The sequence below is a fragment of the Lemur catta genome, chromosome 16 (assembly GCF_020740605.2).
Source record: "Lemur catta isolate mLemCat1 chromosome 16, mLemCat1.pri, whole genome shotgun sequence".
Lineage (NCBI taxonomy): Eukaryota > Metazoa > Chordata > Mammalia > Primates > Lemuridae > Lemur > Lemur catta.
The window spans coordinates 24163838-24181754 of record NC_059143.1 but is presented as its reverse complement, the minus strand read 5'-3'; the positions used below and the strand labels follow the sequence as shown (position 1 = coordinate 24181754).

At 35.4% G+C, this 17917-nt stretch overlaps 1 protein-coding gene across 1 annotated transcript in view; it reads left to right on the top strand.

Moving 5' to 3' along the window:
• CCDC178 (coiled-coil domain containing 178) overlaps positions 1–17917 on the top strand; it is a 351257-nt gene that overhangs the window by 92091 nt on the left and 241249 nt on the right. Inside the window, exon 13 of the mRNA XM_045527704.1 lies at positions 16353–16536. Within this exon, the coding sequence (XP_045383660.1) occupies positions 16353–16536 (184 nt within the window). The remainder of the gene's footprint in view (positions 1–16352; positions 16537–17917) is intronic.

The following is a 17917-nucleotide window of genomic DNA, read 5'->3' as shown; positions in this document are numbered from 1 at the left end:
GAGACCCCGTCTCTACTAAAAATAGAAATAAACTATCTGGACAACTAAAAATATATATAGAAAAAATTAGCCGGGCATGGTGGCACATGCCTGTAGTCCCAGCTACTCGGGAGGCTGAGGCAGTAGGATTGCTTAAGCCCAGGAGTTTGAGGTTGCTGTGAGCGAGGCTGACGCCACAGCACTCACTCTAGCTGGGGCAACAAAGTGACACTCTGTCTCAAAAAAAAAAAAAAAATACATTTTCCTTTTTCCTCAGAGGGGAAACAAGTAAGTGCCATATGCTGAAACAAGAAATTATCTAACAGATTTCAAAAATAACAACTTTTACTAAGCTACCATAGATAATAACATGGTAATAAACAAATTATATTTACATGGCTTATATATTAATAGAAAAGAAAGTAAAACATAATATATTGCATGTGATCCTCTCATTCTATTCATAAAAATTCACAAAAGAAAATTGGTTTATATTATGAGCCTGTAAGTTTAAGTTACATTGTAGGAAGCCAGTCCACTTTGGAATTTGTAAATCAGGGAGATGTTAATAATTTGAATATGATCCAGTGATGAGAAAAATTAACCTTTAACCAAATAAAAGTTTTATTATGATAACTAAATTCCTAATGTAATAGTATTTAATAAAATAAGCAATTATTTGAGAAAATTACTAACCAAGGTAATTTTAAAATGACTGTTAATGGGGACTAACAGCTCTATGTTATACTTAAATGTGAAAAAAGATTATATAACTATTAAATTCTGTAGTATTGTCCAAGTTAGAGGCAGCTAGAAAATTGAAACCTCAATAGATAATAGCAATCAGTTGGAAATAAAATTTTGAAAGATATCTCTTGCAACATAATTTTAAAACATCAAATCTAAGGAATAAATCTAGCAAGGAGATGTATAATAACTCTACACAGAAGACCATTTACTATTATTAAGGCAAATTACAGAAGGTATAAATCAATGAGTGGGGTGGGATATGTTGGCCATGGATTGAAACACTCACCGTTCTAAAGATGTTTATATAATCTCAAATAAATTCTTAGCAAATCTTGTGTTTCTGTGCATGTAGGTGTATGTGCAAATTTAAAAGCTGACTCTAAAGTATATGTAGGAAATCAAAGAAGCACAAACATTCAGGACAATGTTGAAGTAAAACTAACCTTAATAAATTCCAGTATCATTTCTCAAAAATTATAACAAGGTTCAATATGTAAAATGACTTGTTACTGGTGCAAGGACAGAGAAACAGACCAGTGGAGCTGAATAGAAAGTCCAGAATTGGATCCATACATATACATTCACTTGATTTGTGATAAGTGTGCCTCTGCAGTGCAGCAGAAAGTAAGTGGCCTTTCTAAATAACATTAAGAAAAAATAAATCCTTACCTCTACCTATCACTACAAACAGCAGTCTAATTTTTGAAATATGGTTGTAAATGTGAAAGTTAAAACAATAAAAAATACTAACAGAAAATATCAAAAAAATATTTTAATAAATATGAGTAAGGCAAAGTTTTCTTAACCAGGAAAATAAATACCATCATAAGGAAAAAAAAAAAACAACTGATGAATAAATGCTCCATTAAGTCAATTAAAAGGTAAACCACAGACTGATAAAAGATATTTGTAATGTCTGTATCCGAGAAGATAAATCAATAAACCAATAAATCAATAAAGACAAATTTAACAAATAATAAAATAATAAGTATAAATATATAATGATAAATATAAAATGACAATAAAAATACAAATTAATAAAGAAAAAGAAAATGATCCAACAACAATGGGCAAAGACTTAAACAGTCACTTCACAAAAGAGGATAATTAAATGTACAATAATCAAGAAAAGGTGATTAATTTCAGTCATCAGAAAATATAAACTAAAACGGCAATGAAATACCACTCCACACTCACCTGAAAGGCTAAAACGCAAACACTATTCATACTTTAGGTTTGACTAGGAAAGTGGAGTAACCAGAACTTTTACTGCCAGTGGGAGTGGGATTTTGTACAACAATGTAAAAAAATATTTTAATACTATCTACTACAGAGTTAAATACATTCCACTCCTAGGTATACAAGGTCTATCCAGAATTTATCCAGCCACTGTTAATATTAATATAACGAGAATGGTGTGCACGCCATGGATGTAACCTGACAGCCAAGTCGAGTGGCTTGTAATGCACATGTGTAAACAATGACAACTTTGCTGTACTAGTCAGTAGGGCTCTAGACACCGTTGAGTGAGCATGTGTACTGTGTGGCCATCGCATTCAAAATGACAGCAAGTAGAGCAACAAACCTGCATCAAATTTTGTGTTAAGGTTGAACCTTCTTCCACAGAAATGTCAGATGATTCAGGCTTTTGGGGACAATGCGATGAGTGCAGCGCAAATAAAAGTGTGGCACAACGCTTCAAAGATGGTCAAGAATCTGTTGAAAGTGATCCATGATCTGGATGGTCTACAACAAGCAGAACACCTGAGAATATTTGAATGAGTACGGGTTAGGTTAAGAGACGCTGGGAGAACTGTGTGAGGTCCCAAGGGAAATGAGGCGTCATTGTCCTATACATAATGTTTCTTGTATCTTCTTCACTAAATGTCTCTATTTTTTGTATTACATGGCTGATACTATCCAGACAGACCTCATATATCCGCTAGTACTATATACCACTGGCATCAAAAGTCACTTGCACGAATGTTCACAGCATTATTTTAATAGCCACAAGCTAGAAAATACTTAAATGAACATCAGTAATACAATGGATAAACAAAATGTAACATATTCATGCAAAGTAATCCTCTGGAGCAATGAGAATGAACAGATTCCAGCTTCATAGGACCACTTGGGTGAGTCTCCCAAACATAATATTGAGCAAAAGAAGACAAAAGGACAGTATGTACTCTGTGATCCTATTTGAAAACAGGCAACATGGTAACAGGCCTCAACGTTACAGTTCCTATTGGGTGGTAGTGACTGGGAGGGCACACATTAGGGGCTTCTGTTGGCCATATGTACTTTTTATTTCATCTGAATGAGGGTGGTATTGTTATTAATACATTCACATTGAAAATGAATGGACCCATACTCTTTGATTTGTATACTCTTCTACTTCAATAAAATGTTACTTTAAAAACAAACACTAAATTACCTAAATTGTTAGTTCAGTCCAACTAAAATGCATTTAATCATTTGTTAATCATTTATTAAATTTACATTATATGCAGACATTAAGGTAGGTTCTAAAATTGCAATGCATATATATAATAATACATTCATACATATGAAACTTCCTGCAGTCTCCAAGAAAACAAATAATTATTATAGAAGCTATACTTAGTGGCCTAGCAAGTACAGTAAGACATGCAGGGAGGGAGCTTGCAGGAGCTTCTGCACTGCAGCTCATCTCAACCATTATTACCTGGGATTTTTAAAAACTCATTTCTGTGGTTTCGTGTAAGTACTCTATGAAGATATCAAACTTGTTTAATTATTTTTTCTCTTAGAAATAATATGGGCTTAGTGATGTTTTTATATGTAACATGAAAAAGACCAAATGCACAGCTGAATGCCCACTACTCTATTTGCAAACAGGGACTATGCATACTTTTCCCCATTTTTGGATCCTTGAGAACTAACTTTGTGCCTGATACATTGCTGACATGCATTAAATGCATGTTAAATAATATTTTCAGTAGAAAATATTCATTTCTAGTATACTGTCTATAATGTGCTACATTATATGAGATACATAAATTAACATAAAGGTCTACGATTTTCATCCTTTAGTGGCTCATCTGAGAAATAGCTTCATATATCTTAATTTTTACTTCATTGAAAATGCACCTCCAAACAGCATTTTATAACTTTATAATTATGACTAATAGATTATTATTACAACTTTATAGTTATGACTAAATATAGCCTTAAAAGTGAATGTGTTGGTATGTGCATGTGTGTGCCTGAGGACCTGCTTTGTGTCTGACACTGTTTTAGATGCTAAAGATATTAAGTTTATACTCTCCTATGGGATAATATATAAACATGTGAACTAATAAATATATGTTTAAACATTCAGTCCGTGATAGTCTTGTGAGGAAGATAAAATTGGATAATGTGGCAGAGAGTGGCAGGCCAAGAGAGAGTTAGGGACAGGTGCTCTGCTTTAGCAAACACAGCCAGGGTCACCTCTTTAAGAAAGTAACATTGGAATTGAGACCCGAATGAAGAAGACGTGACAGTCTGCAACAGAGAATTCTGAACAAAAGGAATAGAAAATTTAGAAGGCCTGAGATGGGTAAAAATTCCACACACTCTGTAAATAGAATGGAAACCAGTGTTGCTGGAAAACTGCATATAAGGGGGATAATTCAGGGAAACAAATGTTGGAAGGCAGACAGGGCTCAGATACTAAAAGTTCATAAGTGGACTGTGATAAAAGTATATAAATTTAAAATTTTTTTATAATCTTACACTTTGGGCTGCTTAGTGAAGGACAGATTTTTTGGTAGTTCAGAAATATTATGATAATGATGACATAGGTTGGGGTTTTTGCAGTATCATTGGTAGGAAATAGTTGATTTTCAGATATATTTTGGAGATGACCCTTTGGTAGATGGGATATAATAAGGGAGGAAAAGAAAAATGGTTAGGCTGTAGATAGCAAGGGCTTGTAGAAGGATATGAAGAGGATTTGGGGGAAGAAGATATGTCTCCTTGGGCCATATTAAATTTCAGATTCCTATGAAAAGTAACAATTAAACACATTGGTTTACAGCCCAGGATGAGGAGGATACTGAAGACAAATTTGGAGTCATAAAATTCAACATGGGACAGGATGAGATGTCTAACAATAGTGTAGACAGACAACTAATGAGCATTTCTATTTCCTACAATCTGCAATATGGATATAAGAGAATATGAAAGTCTCTTGCTACAAAATGCTACAAAATTTTCTATAAATGGGACATAAATAGGGCTTGTATCCTTTTAATGAAGTGCTGTACTATGAGAAAGTAAAAGAAATCCCCAGCAGGCAATGCAATGAAAGTAATTGAACAACTGTAGGCTAAATTCCAAGCTAATATTTGACTGCCATAAAAATATGAATGGAAGAATGGCCTCGCTAAACTTGGTAAACAAGGGAATTGAATGTTAATGGCTTCAAAAAAAAAAAAAAACAAAATAGGTCCTGGACCATGGATCTGTGCAAATGAGGGAGCTGGATAAAGGAAGGGCACTTGAATGGATGGACCAGAAAAAAAAAAAAAACATATCCACAAGCAAAGGCAGAGACAAGAAAGTGTGTCTCGGTCTAAGCCTGGGACTTGGGTGATAGAAATATAAGTGAGAACATTCCTAGTCTGGCTTCTTTTCACACTGGTTTGATGTTTTAATTTACACTATCTGTGTGATAGTGGAAGGCCCTAACCAACAGGTTATCATAAAAAAGTTATCCTGCTATGCTCATATCTTCTCTAGAGGAATACTGCATACTGAGGCCACTCAAGATGCTTACAGATGAAGTAAGCCTTTTATTTAAAATGAGCCCTCCAAATTGTGAAACACATAAGGAAAAACCCACCATGAATGAGAGTCATCAGAAATAACCAGCAGTATACTAATTCCTCAAGAATTTCAAATAGTAGAATTATTATAGAACTTAGATAATAGAATTTATTAGGTTCATTCTACCTAAGTAAGTTTTAAATGGTTAAAGGGAACAAAACAAACTAATAGAACACCATCAAAATAGTGCAGGCAGGCCGGGCACAGTGGCTCACGCCTGTAATCCTAGCACTCTGGAAGGCTGAGGTGGTGGATTGTTTGAGCTCAGGAGTTCGAGACCAGCCTGAGCAAGAGCGAGACCCCATCTCTACTAAAAATAGAAGGAAATTAGCTGGACAACTAAAAATATATAGAAAAAATTAGCCAGGCATGGTGGTGCATGCCTGTAGTCCCAGCTACTCTGGAGGCTGAGGCAGGAGGATCGCTTGAGCCCAGAAGTTTGAGGTTACTGTGAGCTAGGCTGATGCCATGGCACTCTAGCCTGGGCAACAGAGTGGGACTCTCTCTCAAAAATAAAATAATGCAGGCAGTTTTGAAAAAGAACCCACCAAAATGTGTAAAAATTAAAACTCAATTCATCTCTACTAAAGATTTCATTAATTAAATAGCAGATAGAGCTGAGGGAAAAAAATATTCAGTGTACCTGGAAACATAAAGCAGAAGCCAGAATGAAGCACTGAAAGAAAAAGAGACAAAACAAGAAATATTAGAGTTGTAGAAAATAGAATAAGAAAGGAGAGAATGGGAAAAGCAGTATTCAAAAAGATAATGGCAGATAGTCTATAATTTTTAAAGCATGAATCCTCAGATTCAGACATTACAGTAAATCCTACACAAGATAAACTCAGAAATAAAACTTCAATTTATTTATACTGTAGCTTACTCATATTGGAAGGAGAAATTAAAGTCATGACATGCCTTTTGTCAAACAAATGTATTCTACAGTGACAATATCTGCAAATAGCTTTCTGCCCTCTTTAAATTCAAGGGGTAAATGGTACTTTTTTTTCAAGGTCATCTCTGCTCTTGGTCTCAACCTCTTCTAGCCTGTTCAGGACATAGTTTTATTCATATCACTTCTATTTTTGACATTTCTATTCATTACCTTTTTCCCTTCCTTATCTTTTTTGCCTCTAGACATCATTAATCCTCTTCCTACATAAAACAAGCTTTGCCTTTATCCTGTTTGTACCTTTAGCAATCACTTAGTAGTTCCCTTTTGTTCTCATTAAAATTCTCACAAAGTTAGCAATAGTTGCTAAAATATTTGCTTGACTATTAATCACTTTTTGACACATAGCAGCCTGGCTTCTGAAACCCCCATGCTACCAAAATTTATCTTAGTTAAGTGCAAGAAAGACCTTTCTTCCTGAATCCACTAGATTTTTTTTAGTCCTATTGCATGCCTTTTTTTTTTTTCCTTTCTGCATGTGACCCAACCATTTGTGTCTATGCCCTCTTTGATGCCATTCCCTTTTTGAGGTTCAGAATGCCATTCTCTTGGTGCTTCCTTTAACTCTCTGAAGCTATCCTTTGAGAAATCCTGTAGGGATCATTTGTCTCTGTCTGCCCCCTCACAGATTAGCTTAGGGTTCTACTCTCAGCCCACTTACATCCTTACTCTACTTCTTATCTCAGGAATTTCACTCACTCTCATTATTTTAACATGTACTATATATATTTTTTGACTTTTTAATCTCACTCCACATTCTTTATCTCTCCCAACAGTATCATTCTGAATATCCACTCTCTCCCCCAACACACATCCACACATCCTGCACTGTTACCCACCAAGTTACCTGTTTCAGACATCATTCTAAATGCCTCTCTCCTGGCTCACAGCCAACATCTCATCAACTTCTACTAAGTCTATCTTTTAAATATTTCTCCAGTGAGTATTTTTCTTTTTCTCTGTTTCAGTTGCCAATTAAATAAATCAGGCCCTAATTGTCTCTTGGTTGGAATATTAAGACAGGCTTCCAGCTGGTCTCACTCGTTCCAAGTTTGAACCTCAGAGGCGTCACTGGTATGATGTATTTACCAAGGATGAATCGTTATTTACTTCCAGCAGCTTAAAAAAGTTTCATATGCTCCCTACCAGCTATAGGATAAAGTCTGAGCTCCCAGACTGATAGATTAGACACTGTAAATTGTCACCTGTTCAACTTCAGACTCATCTCTTAACATTTTCTTCTATGATCTTTGCCTTAGTCTATTTTGTGTTAGAATATAACAGAATACTGGAGGCTGGGAAATTTATGAAGAAAAGAGGTTTATTTAGCGCACAGTCTGCAGGCCAGCAAGTTCCAAAGTGTGGCCCTGGCTTCTGGCTAGGGCTTTCCTGCTGCACATGCATAGAGACAAAACCTGAGGGGCACTCTGGTGTTATAACAACCCACTCTCCTGCAAACTAATCCATTTCCATGAAAGTTAATCCCTCTTGCCAAAGCAAGAACTCAGTCTCCACTGTGAGAACAGCAGCAAGGCTTTCATGAAGGATCTGCCCCATGATTCAAACTCCTCCCGTTAGACCCCACCTCCCAACACTGCCACATTGGAAATCAAATTTTAACATAAGTTTTGATGGAGACAAGCAAACCATAGCAATCTTTATGTTCTAGCCAATTCAAACTTGTCTGTACCCAAACACATATTGTTTTGAGCTTCAGTCTTGGTCTCTGTTATTCCTCTGATTGGAATTCTGTTTTCCCTCCCCCTCTTTCTTCCTCCTGCTGTGCCTCCTCTTCCTTCCCCTTCTCTTCTTCAGCTTCTTTTTTAATCTAATTAATTGATCATTCACTAGCTCAGATATTAATCTCAGAAGCTTCCTTTCTTGGTAACTTATCTTCCTCTATCCACAAACCAAAGCAATGTTCAGTGCTTTTTCCACTATTGTACTTACTATTCCATGGGAATCTGGTTTCTTATTTGTTTGTTTGTTTCCTTTTTCCTTCCTGAGAGTAAAAACCAGGAACCTTTGTTTTAATTCATCTTTGATTCTCAACCACCTCACGCAGCACTTGACATGTAATCACTGCTCAAAAAGTATCCATTAAACTAACCCTCTCTGGCTCCATGTACTTCTCCCCTAGCACCACACAATGCATAGTTACTGTTGATTTGTTTGTTACTTCTTCCTCCTGGGCTAAGCTGCTTACTTGCAGGCATTATGTGTGTGTTTTTCTCAATAGGTGTTGAATAAATGACATAATGAATGAGAGCTGAATATAAAAGTATCCTTATTTCTTCCTTTGTTCCTTACTACCTCTGTACTCCTGTTCTCTCTGCTATATATTCTGACTTCATATCCACTTGGGAGATCTCTTTCCATTCCAAAACAATATTAATGGTTATTTACCTTTTTTACATTTATTTTTTCCTCTCATTGTTTTCCATCTCACTAAACCAGAAAATGTTATAAAGATCCACGCTGTTCTCACATACTATTTTAATGAACAAAAAACTGTTTATTGAATAATCTGTGTTGCTCAATGTGGGTAAGGTGTATGTACATGTTACCCTCAATTTGTTTAGATTTAAACTTCATAACAACCTTGATGATAGGCATTATTAAGTTAATCTTACAGATAAGGAAATTGAGTATGAAACCATCTCCACTAAGGAGCAATCATGATTTGAATACAAGTCTGAGTCCAAAGTTTATGTTCTTTTCACTTAACCACATTGCCTCTATTCCTCTGCTAGGTACGTCTTAATTCCTGTTTCTGGGACATTACAGAAGATTTTGGACACAAAATTTACTACTCCAAAAACATATCAAAAGCTTGTGGCTCTACATTTTTCTCCATCTCTACATTTCCCTACATCCATTGTTTTTCTCAGAAGTGTTCTGCTATTCTTACTCTATCCTTAGTTTTGTTTTTGTTTTTGTTTTCTACTCAGTCATTTATCTGAGTCACCTTCTGCTTATTCCCAGCTTCTCTTTTTTCTTAAGTCCAAAAAATAAGTCAAGCAAATACTCCGACAAAACTTCCCCAAATTGGAACTGTTATGTATACGAAGATTCCACTAGGATACCATCTCACCACTTGATGCCATTTCCAGATTGTTATGCTATTTAAATAGGTTACATAATTCTTTACTGTATAATCTATTGCTGCGCTCCCCAACCCCAGGCCACACACTGGTACTGGTCCATGGTCTGTCAGGAACTGGGCTGCACAGCAGGAGGTGAGTGGCGAGTGGCAGGCCAGAGAGCCAAGCTTCATCTGTATTTACAGCCACTCCCCATCACTCCACATACGCTCCCTCCTGTCAGATCAGCAGCAGTGTTAGCTTCTCACGGGAGCAAGAACCCCACTGTAAAGTGCACATGCGAGGGATCTGGGTTGTGGCTTCTTAGGAGAATCTAATGCCTGATGATCTCAAGTAAAACTGAGGCAGTGATGCTAGCACTGGGGAGCAGCTGCAAATACAGATTATCACACTTGCAGAGAGGTTTGACTGCACAATAAATGTAATGAGCTTGAATCATCCTCCACCCAACCCTGGTGTGTGAAAATTTGTTTTTCCCTGGTGCCAAAAAGGTTGGGGACCGCTGATCCTATTGCTTATATATTGTGCACCTTAAAAATCGCAACATTAAAAGATAGATACCATATTTGTTAACAGACTTTGTTTAGTACCCTGTGCATGCAAATGTTTGCTAGATCTTTTGGTGGTGGCGATGATGATGATAATATATGATTGTTTACCTGCATAAGCAGTGTGTAGTTTCATAATTTTGTCTTTCAAACCCACCAGCATCCATTAGAAATAGACCCTTCACATTTGAGACATTTGACTTGAGCAAACAATTTCACTTGATTGCTTATTCACATGATAGACAGACAAGCTTCAGCAACCAAAGTCAAGGAAAATGAACTTGTTTAAAAGGATTTGAAATTGATTAATTTAGATTTAGTTTGCTTGAGGTTAACTGTGTGGTATGAATTTCTATATAGTCATTTTCTTACATTCAAGCTCTGTAAAATATTCTGAATATCTACTTCTAATGTTCTACTATACCTCAAGCAAGACAACTGCAGTGTAGCTGCAGTGATCCAAAGATGGGGTTGATATTAAGGGAAATGAGCAAAAAAGCTATTGAACACCATAAAGATATATTGATATATTTTATGAAATGTGTTTGTCAAGAGGTAACAGGATGGTGATTTATTTGTAGACATAGCAATTAGAATACTATTGAAGTTGTTAAATAGCCTGAATACCTAGAATGAATCCACGGGATACTGTGTTTTTCATACCTGTTTAGCTGTATCTTACCAGCCTATTAATTTGCATTACCTCACAGAAGTATAGAATACCATTTTTTTCCAGCATTTCACACCAAACTTTTGAGTGAATATTCTTAAACTATTTTGCTTTTATTTTGTTTTAATTTTCAGGTATTAAAAAGCATAAAAACATTGCATTAAAAACTGTGTATGCATCATTCGAAATTAACTATTCACCCACATGTCAGCCTATTTTAGACCTTTTCAAAAAAGGAATTAAAATACTATAAATAAATCACACTTCCTGTTCCTATGTTCTACCTCTGTGGAGGCAATGGAAATGTGAATTTGGTGTATATACAGTCCATGCAAGAACTTGCACTCTCAGTTCTTAGACCTCTTCATTTTTAACATTCTTTTCTCCCATGCACACCAACCACCCTCCCTTATAGTTTTACTCTAGATTTTGTCGTTTCCAAGAATGGACTCCCTTCCTGATCTCAATTTTAAGAATCCATTTTCTGATAGCTAACACCTTTCTTTCCAGCTTACTCACTCTACTGGTACCCTCACTCCAACAACTGTTTGACACTAGGATGACCAATCTATCATCCTTACTCTATTTGGCCATCCCAATTTCTTGTCCTTTCTTTTCTTACAGAACCTAGTTATGTTGGGTCAAAATAAGCACTTATTTAAATAACATCCAAAACCTGTTTCTATGACTTCAAAAGCCCTGTCACTGAATTAAAGCAGCAGTTTACATCATTGAACTTTTCCTAGCAGCTGAATGTAGCTAAAGTAAAACACTAATTAGTCTAATTAATGTACTAGTTAATCTCACCTGGGTGGATCCTGGTTTGGTGGGCCCTAAAGGTTATAGCATATGTGGCCAATTTATGAAAAAGAATACAGTATTATGAATACAAAATGCCCATAGTTAACTTGAATACCACTATGCAGAGGGTACATTATAATAGAAAGAGAATGGTCTTAATCAATCATGGTTAAAATATCTTATTTTTACAAACTTTATGAAAACATAAGACCATGTGAAAACACTGCTAGGAACACTCAAAAGACTTTTTGAAAGGGGCTGGGGCCAACTAGAGGCCCTCGTGCTTAAGCTTCATTAGCATTACAATAAATTTGCTTCTGAGTAGAATTTAAATTCTATGACTACAAATCTCAAGTGATATTCAGCACTGCCAAGAAATTTCTAGACAATTCAGCTTTTTTGATGATTGTTTCATATCTTCTCCCTCTCTACAATCCTAATACTCACATCACCCACGTTTTAAGCTAATCATCTTTTTCAAAGAGAGTATGGATGTAATCAAATGAGAATTACCTCTTTCTGTTACCAGCTTACTTGCACACAATACAATTATTTAATCTTTCCCATGAATCATTATTTCTCTTTAATAGCATACGAATGTTGCATAATATTGCTCATGTTACAGAATAAGCAAACACAAAATAAACCTTAGTCTTGCATCCCACCTCTGTCCTTCTATTCTTTATAGCAAATCTTATAAAAAAAAAACAACACTTCTGTTTCCATGAACTCACATTTCATTCTCTATTCAACCGGTTCCAACCAGGCTTTTCTCAGAGTGTCATATTCTGGATCCATGGTCAATTTTGTCTCATTAATTTGAAGATTTTTTTTTTATTGTTTTCTTTCATTTAGTTTTGCTTGGTTAAGACATCTGATGGTATTTCAGGTACAATTTCTTTACACGTAATCTGTCTTTTCTGCCTGGGAACTTTAGAATTTTTCTCTTCTTATTTCAGAGTTCTGAAATTTCACAATTCTGTGTCTAGGGGTATGTGTGTTGAGAGGGAGTTGTATATGTGAGAGAGAGAGAGAGAGAGAGAGAGAGAGATTGATTTATCCAGTTTAGCACTGAGACTTTACAATTTGATGAGCCATGTTGGTTTTCAGTACTTAAGATGTTTTGGCTATAACTTTGTTGCATGTACTTCTTCTCTATCCTGTTTCCTGTGCTATGATGTTTTAATAGGAGTCTGATAGTTGATCTGTTAATTGCTTCTTATAATGGTGCATTTTTTCTTTACATATTTTAAGAACATATAGTCAGAGACATTGAAGTAAATTATTATTTCATTTCTTGTTGGATTATTTTTTATTATCTATTTTTACCTTCTTTTTCTTCATGATTTTTACATAAAACTATATTTCATGATATTAATGTTGCTGCACCAATGTTTATTTTCACATTTTTTGAGTGCTTTAGTCCTAGGTCTTTCATCTTGCAGGCAGCACTGAATCTTGTTTTTTAAATATAATCTGATGTTTTTAACAGGTGTGCTTTAGATAGGTGTATTAGGCTTGTAATACAAGCCAAGAGTAATACCATTTAATTTTGAAATATGTTTAGATAATTATACACATTTCTAATAAAATCTGGTGTTATTTTATTTTTCTATTATCGTCCTGAGAATTACACATATTATATCAAAAATTACTATTGAACATCTTTACACATATTCCACTTTTTGTAGTTGCCTAGTGCCTTAGTTTCACTTTAAATAATAAATTTTTCACAATTGATGCTTGTGTTAATATGTATTCTGATAGTTCTCATTTATTTTTGTTCTTATACCTTGTTTCCCCCTTTGGTTCACTTTCTATACATCTGAAGTGATTCTTTAGTCTCTAATTTAGTCTTTATCCTTTAATTTCTCTAGTCTTTACAACTCTCCTCATTATTGTTCTTTCTGTAAATCAAAGGGAATGATACTTAACACACACACATACACACACATTCACTCCACTCCACTCCACTTCATGTTATTTGAATGAGGGCTTAAGTGGTAAATTTTCTTAACCTACATCAATATTGCTCATCAATCTTGAATAATAGTTTGGCAATGTATGGAATTCTAGCTTGACATTTATTTTCGCTTTGCTTTGAAAATAATCATTTTCTTCTGGCATCTATTGCATCATTTTTTATGTCTTTTTTTGTGCATGGCTTCTTCCCTCTTTTCTCTGTATCTTTAATATTCTACTGTTTTATCAAAATATCTTTAGCTATAGTTATTTTTCAAAACTTTTGTAATATTCAGTACTCACAACCCATTTTGTTATCTGGTCTGTGATTCTATTTTTTCTTCAAGTCTAGAAATTTCTCAAGCCTTCCCACAACAAATCTGCTCATCATTGTTCTTTTTATAAATCAGAGTGAATGTTGCTTAACACATACTTACTCCACTCCACTTCAAGCATGGGCTGTGCATATGCTCCACAAAACACATACATATACAAACATGCACTTACACACTTATACATAAATGCACATACTACACACAGATAAACACACATATACACAAAACAAACAGATAAAATATATAGACACATACAAAAATATTCATATGTACACAAACATTCATGTGTACACAAACATAAACACCCATAGACTCACATGTATACATATACTTTATATGGGCACAAACATGCCACACACACCCAACATTGTACTAATTTTTGGGTGAATTTCTTAGTACTTTATTCCTACCTAATCATCTAAAACTCTCTTTGAGCCCAGTAAGTTTGGAGTTCTTTGGGTCTATTTCAAAGCTATTTTCATTATTCCTTCCCATTTTATAATTTGCTGTTTTCTACATCTACCAATTGTTGTTTCATTTCTGGTCTGTATCAGTTTTTTTCTTTTATAGTAGTAGTTACTTCTTTACTTATATTTTTAAGCAATTTAAATGTGCTTATTTTAGGTTCTTTGTCAAAGTGTTTTATAAGACTAATAATCACCTAGAGTGGATTGGATTCATGCTCTGATTGCCGGGTCTTTGGAAACAAAATATTTCTTAATGTATCTTATGTCTTTTTCTTAAGTTCTTCCATTCTAAATAAGCAGCACGTGCACACACACACACACACACACACACACACACCCACCCTATCATACACATCTTTGTGTTCATCTCTTTCCAGTTGAAGGTTTATCATTGCTTCCACCTGACCCTGCTTGATCTCAATCCACCAGTCTTTAAAGTCTACCATTTATGGTGATCTTTTCTGATTTCCAGAGATCATCTTAAGATAATATTGGGGGTAACATTAAGTGATTGGTAATATAGTACATGGATTGGTCTCAGGATTAGTTCTTCCCAATGCACTAGCTCCTAGCTCTCTACAAACCTATACTCCCAGTCAGTGAGTTGGTCCTTTCACAAGCAAGCACTGCTGATGCAAAGCCCTGCTATGAGTCAGTGAACCTTGCACTGGTTATTCATCTGGTAGAACACTTTCAGCCAGTTTCCTGCTGCTTCTTCTCTATTGCTTTGATTTTCAATCACATTTCTTTCCACAGAGATGGTTACCTCATTTGTGAGCCTAACTGTGCTTCCTGCATGCCTTAAATATGTTTGTTCTTGTTTCTACATTACCCTTACATCCTATTTTGGAATAGACAAGAATGAGAGATCAATGCAGCTCATCACCAGCTCACTTGGCCACATTAATTAAGTCTTCTCTGTGTTCTGTTAAAGAAGAGTTAATCATCACTATTCATTACGACTGTACCCTCTTGAGCAGTGCTGCTTGTGTGAAGTGTGATCGGCAACCAAGTGTCATCGACATAACTGAGAGCATATTCTCAGGCCCATCCTACATCTACTTAATCATATCCTGAGAGTGAAGCCTGGGAACCTGTGACTTAATAAGCTCTCCATGTGATTCTTACACATATGCAAGCTTTACAAGTACTGCTCTAGTCAATATAGGTACTTCACTTCCTGGTTGCAAATTAGAATCACCTGGGGTGCTTAAAAATAGTGATGCTGGAGCTTTATCCAAGATCAATTACATCAGAATTTTTGAAAGCACTAAGTCTTATTAAATGCTTTGAAGGTGAGTGTAATGTGCAGCTAGGGTTGAGAAACATTGCTCTAGTCAAGTGGTTCTCAATAGGGATGATTTTGCACCTTCAGGAGGAGATAATTGGCAATGTCTGGGAACATTTTTGGTTGTCACAACTGGGCTAGTGCTGGAGATACTACTAAACATCTCACAATGCAGAGGACATCCACCCTACAACAAAGAATTATCTGGTGCCAAATGTCAATAGTATTGAGGTTGAGAATCTTTGCTCTACTGCATGCTTTGGTTTTAGTTTAGGCTCTTTAGGACTTTTCCTCTAGTAATAATACCATTATGGAAGTCACAAAGAGATACGGAAAGGAGTGTAGAAGGGATTTTGAATGTTCTGAAAGCCAAGCATCCAGACTCCCCAAGCCTTTCTTACTAATGCTCTTATCCTTCTGAGACTGGGAATAGCCTAACAATTAAAGGTGACCAATCAGAGAAGCAGAAAAATAAATGGAGACTTGGGACATATGTTTTATAGTCAACTTATAGTTAATTATGTAGCTATTTTGGGCAACATAAAATATGAACTTGTTCCTTTTTCACTATTTTAAATATATTTGCCTCAATATATACTCTCATGGAATAATCATATTAATCTTTTTGCTTTATTTTTCCAGTGTAAAGAAGAAAACACAGTTTGAGTCTGAAATCAAATCTTTCACAAGAAGGAAGGCAGTGAATGACAATGTTCTCAAACAACTCTATAAGGAGGCTTATCACATCGGTGCTATTTTCCACCTAACCAAACATAAATCAGATGAATTGGAAACTAAAGTAGCAGAAGTGAGAAGAAAATTCAAGGTTATGTATCTTTGTGTTCTTCTTAGTTGTGAAGAAAAAAAGAGTAATACTCCTGAGTGTTATTGATTTAATATTGATAGCTAGATTTTAAGTTAAGGGTTAATAGTCTTTTCAAAAAATCACTTCAGATAAATTGGAAGAAAACCACCTCTCTCCAGAGGCCCAGCTTGACTAGAAGAGGATTAGGGCTCAATGTAGCTAATCAACACTTGTTTCTACTTTTTGCTATTGTTTTTATCATCCACTATAAACTACCTGGAGCACCAGGAGTGTGATGCTCAGTTCAGCTTTATCCTATATGTCCAACACATAATAATTTCTTTCTATGGTAGGAAGAGGGTATTCTGAGATATGCTCTTGTACCTTATGTAGCATAAGAATAGGGAGTACCTATATCGGGCCTACAAGTTGTTGGATTCCAGAGTGCCAGACAACTTGTAGACCACATTACTGCAGAAATAACTGCTCACATGCCTCAAATCCATTCCTAAATGTGATGAATAGCAGCTCCCTGCCGTTTGTTGTAGGGTCTTGGAAAGTGGGCCCCATTTTACTGAATTGAAGAAAGTGTTCACCATGTCCTTTCCCTACCCTATGGAAGCTGAGAGATCACTCAAAAGCAGCAACAGAAATTGCTCCACTTAGGAACCATTCCCAATTGCTAATCATTCCTGCTCATCTCTGAGCCTGCATATATGTGGCATTAAATTTCTACAATGTAAACATGCAGATCTGTGTCAGAGTTGGTGCTGAATTTAAAATTTATTTCTGGCTTGTCCTTAGATAATTCAAATTTATAGTAATTCAAGTTTGTAGTTTCTGCTTGTGTAATGACCCTATTGTCTTTCACTGGCTGATTCATGAACATCTATTTAATACCCTAAATTTGGGCATCATATTTCCCTTGCAGGCAACTTTCCATATTTGTTGATCCTGGCCTGAAATTAGTCCTAATCTATGTCATCTAGAAATTAATTACAGCAATATCATTTCTGGGGTAGCTCTGAGAAATAACCTTTTGAAGGCCTAGAGGTAGAGTTTATGAATTACGTTCTCTCAAGTTAATGCATCAGTAAAATGCTGGATAAATATTAAGTAGTCCTAGAATAGAAGCAATCCTGAACAATAAGGATGTCTACAAATTTCTGAAATTTTCCAGTTATTAGAGATGATGAGTCCCCATTTTTCTATACTTTCAATTTCAACAACTGATCTATTCATGAAAGAGACGTTTGGCCAAGGGTCAGGATAAAATTAGCCAATTGGGGCAAGAAATAAATAAATAAATAAATAAATAAATAAATAAATAAATAAATAAATAAGACATATTCAATTATGATGTTGATAGAATGAAGAGAAATCCCACCCAGAATTGTCTAAA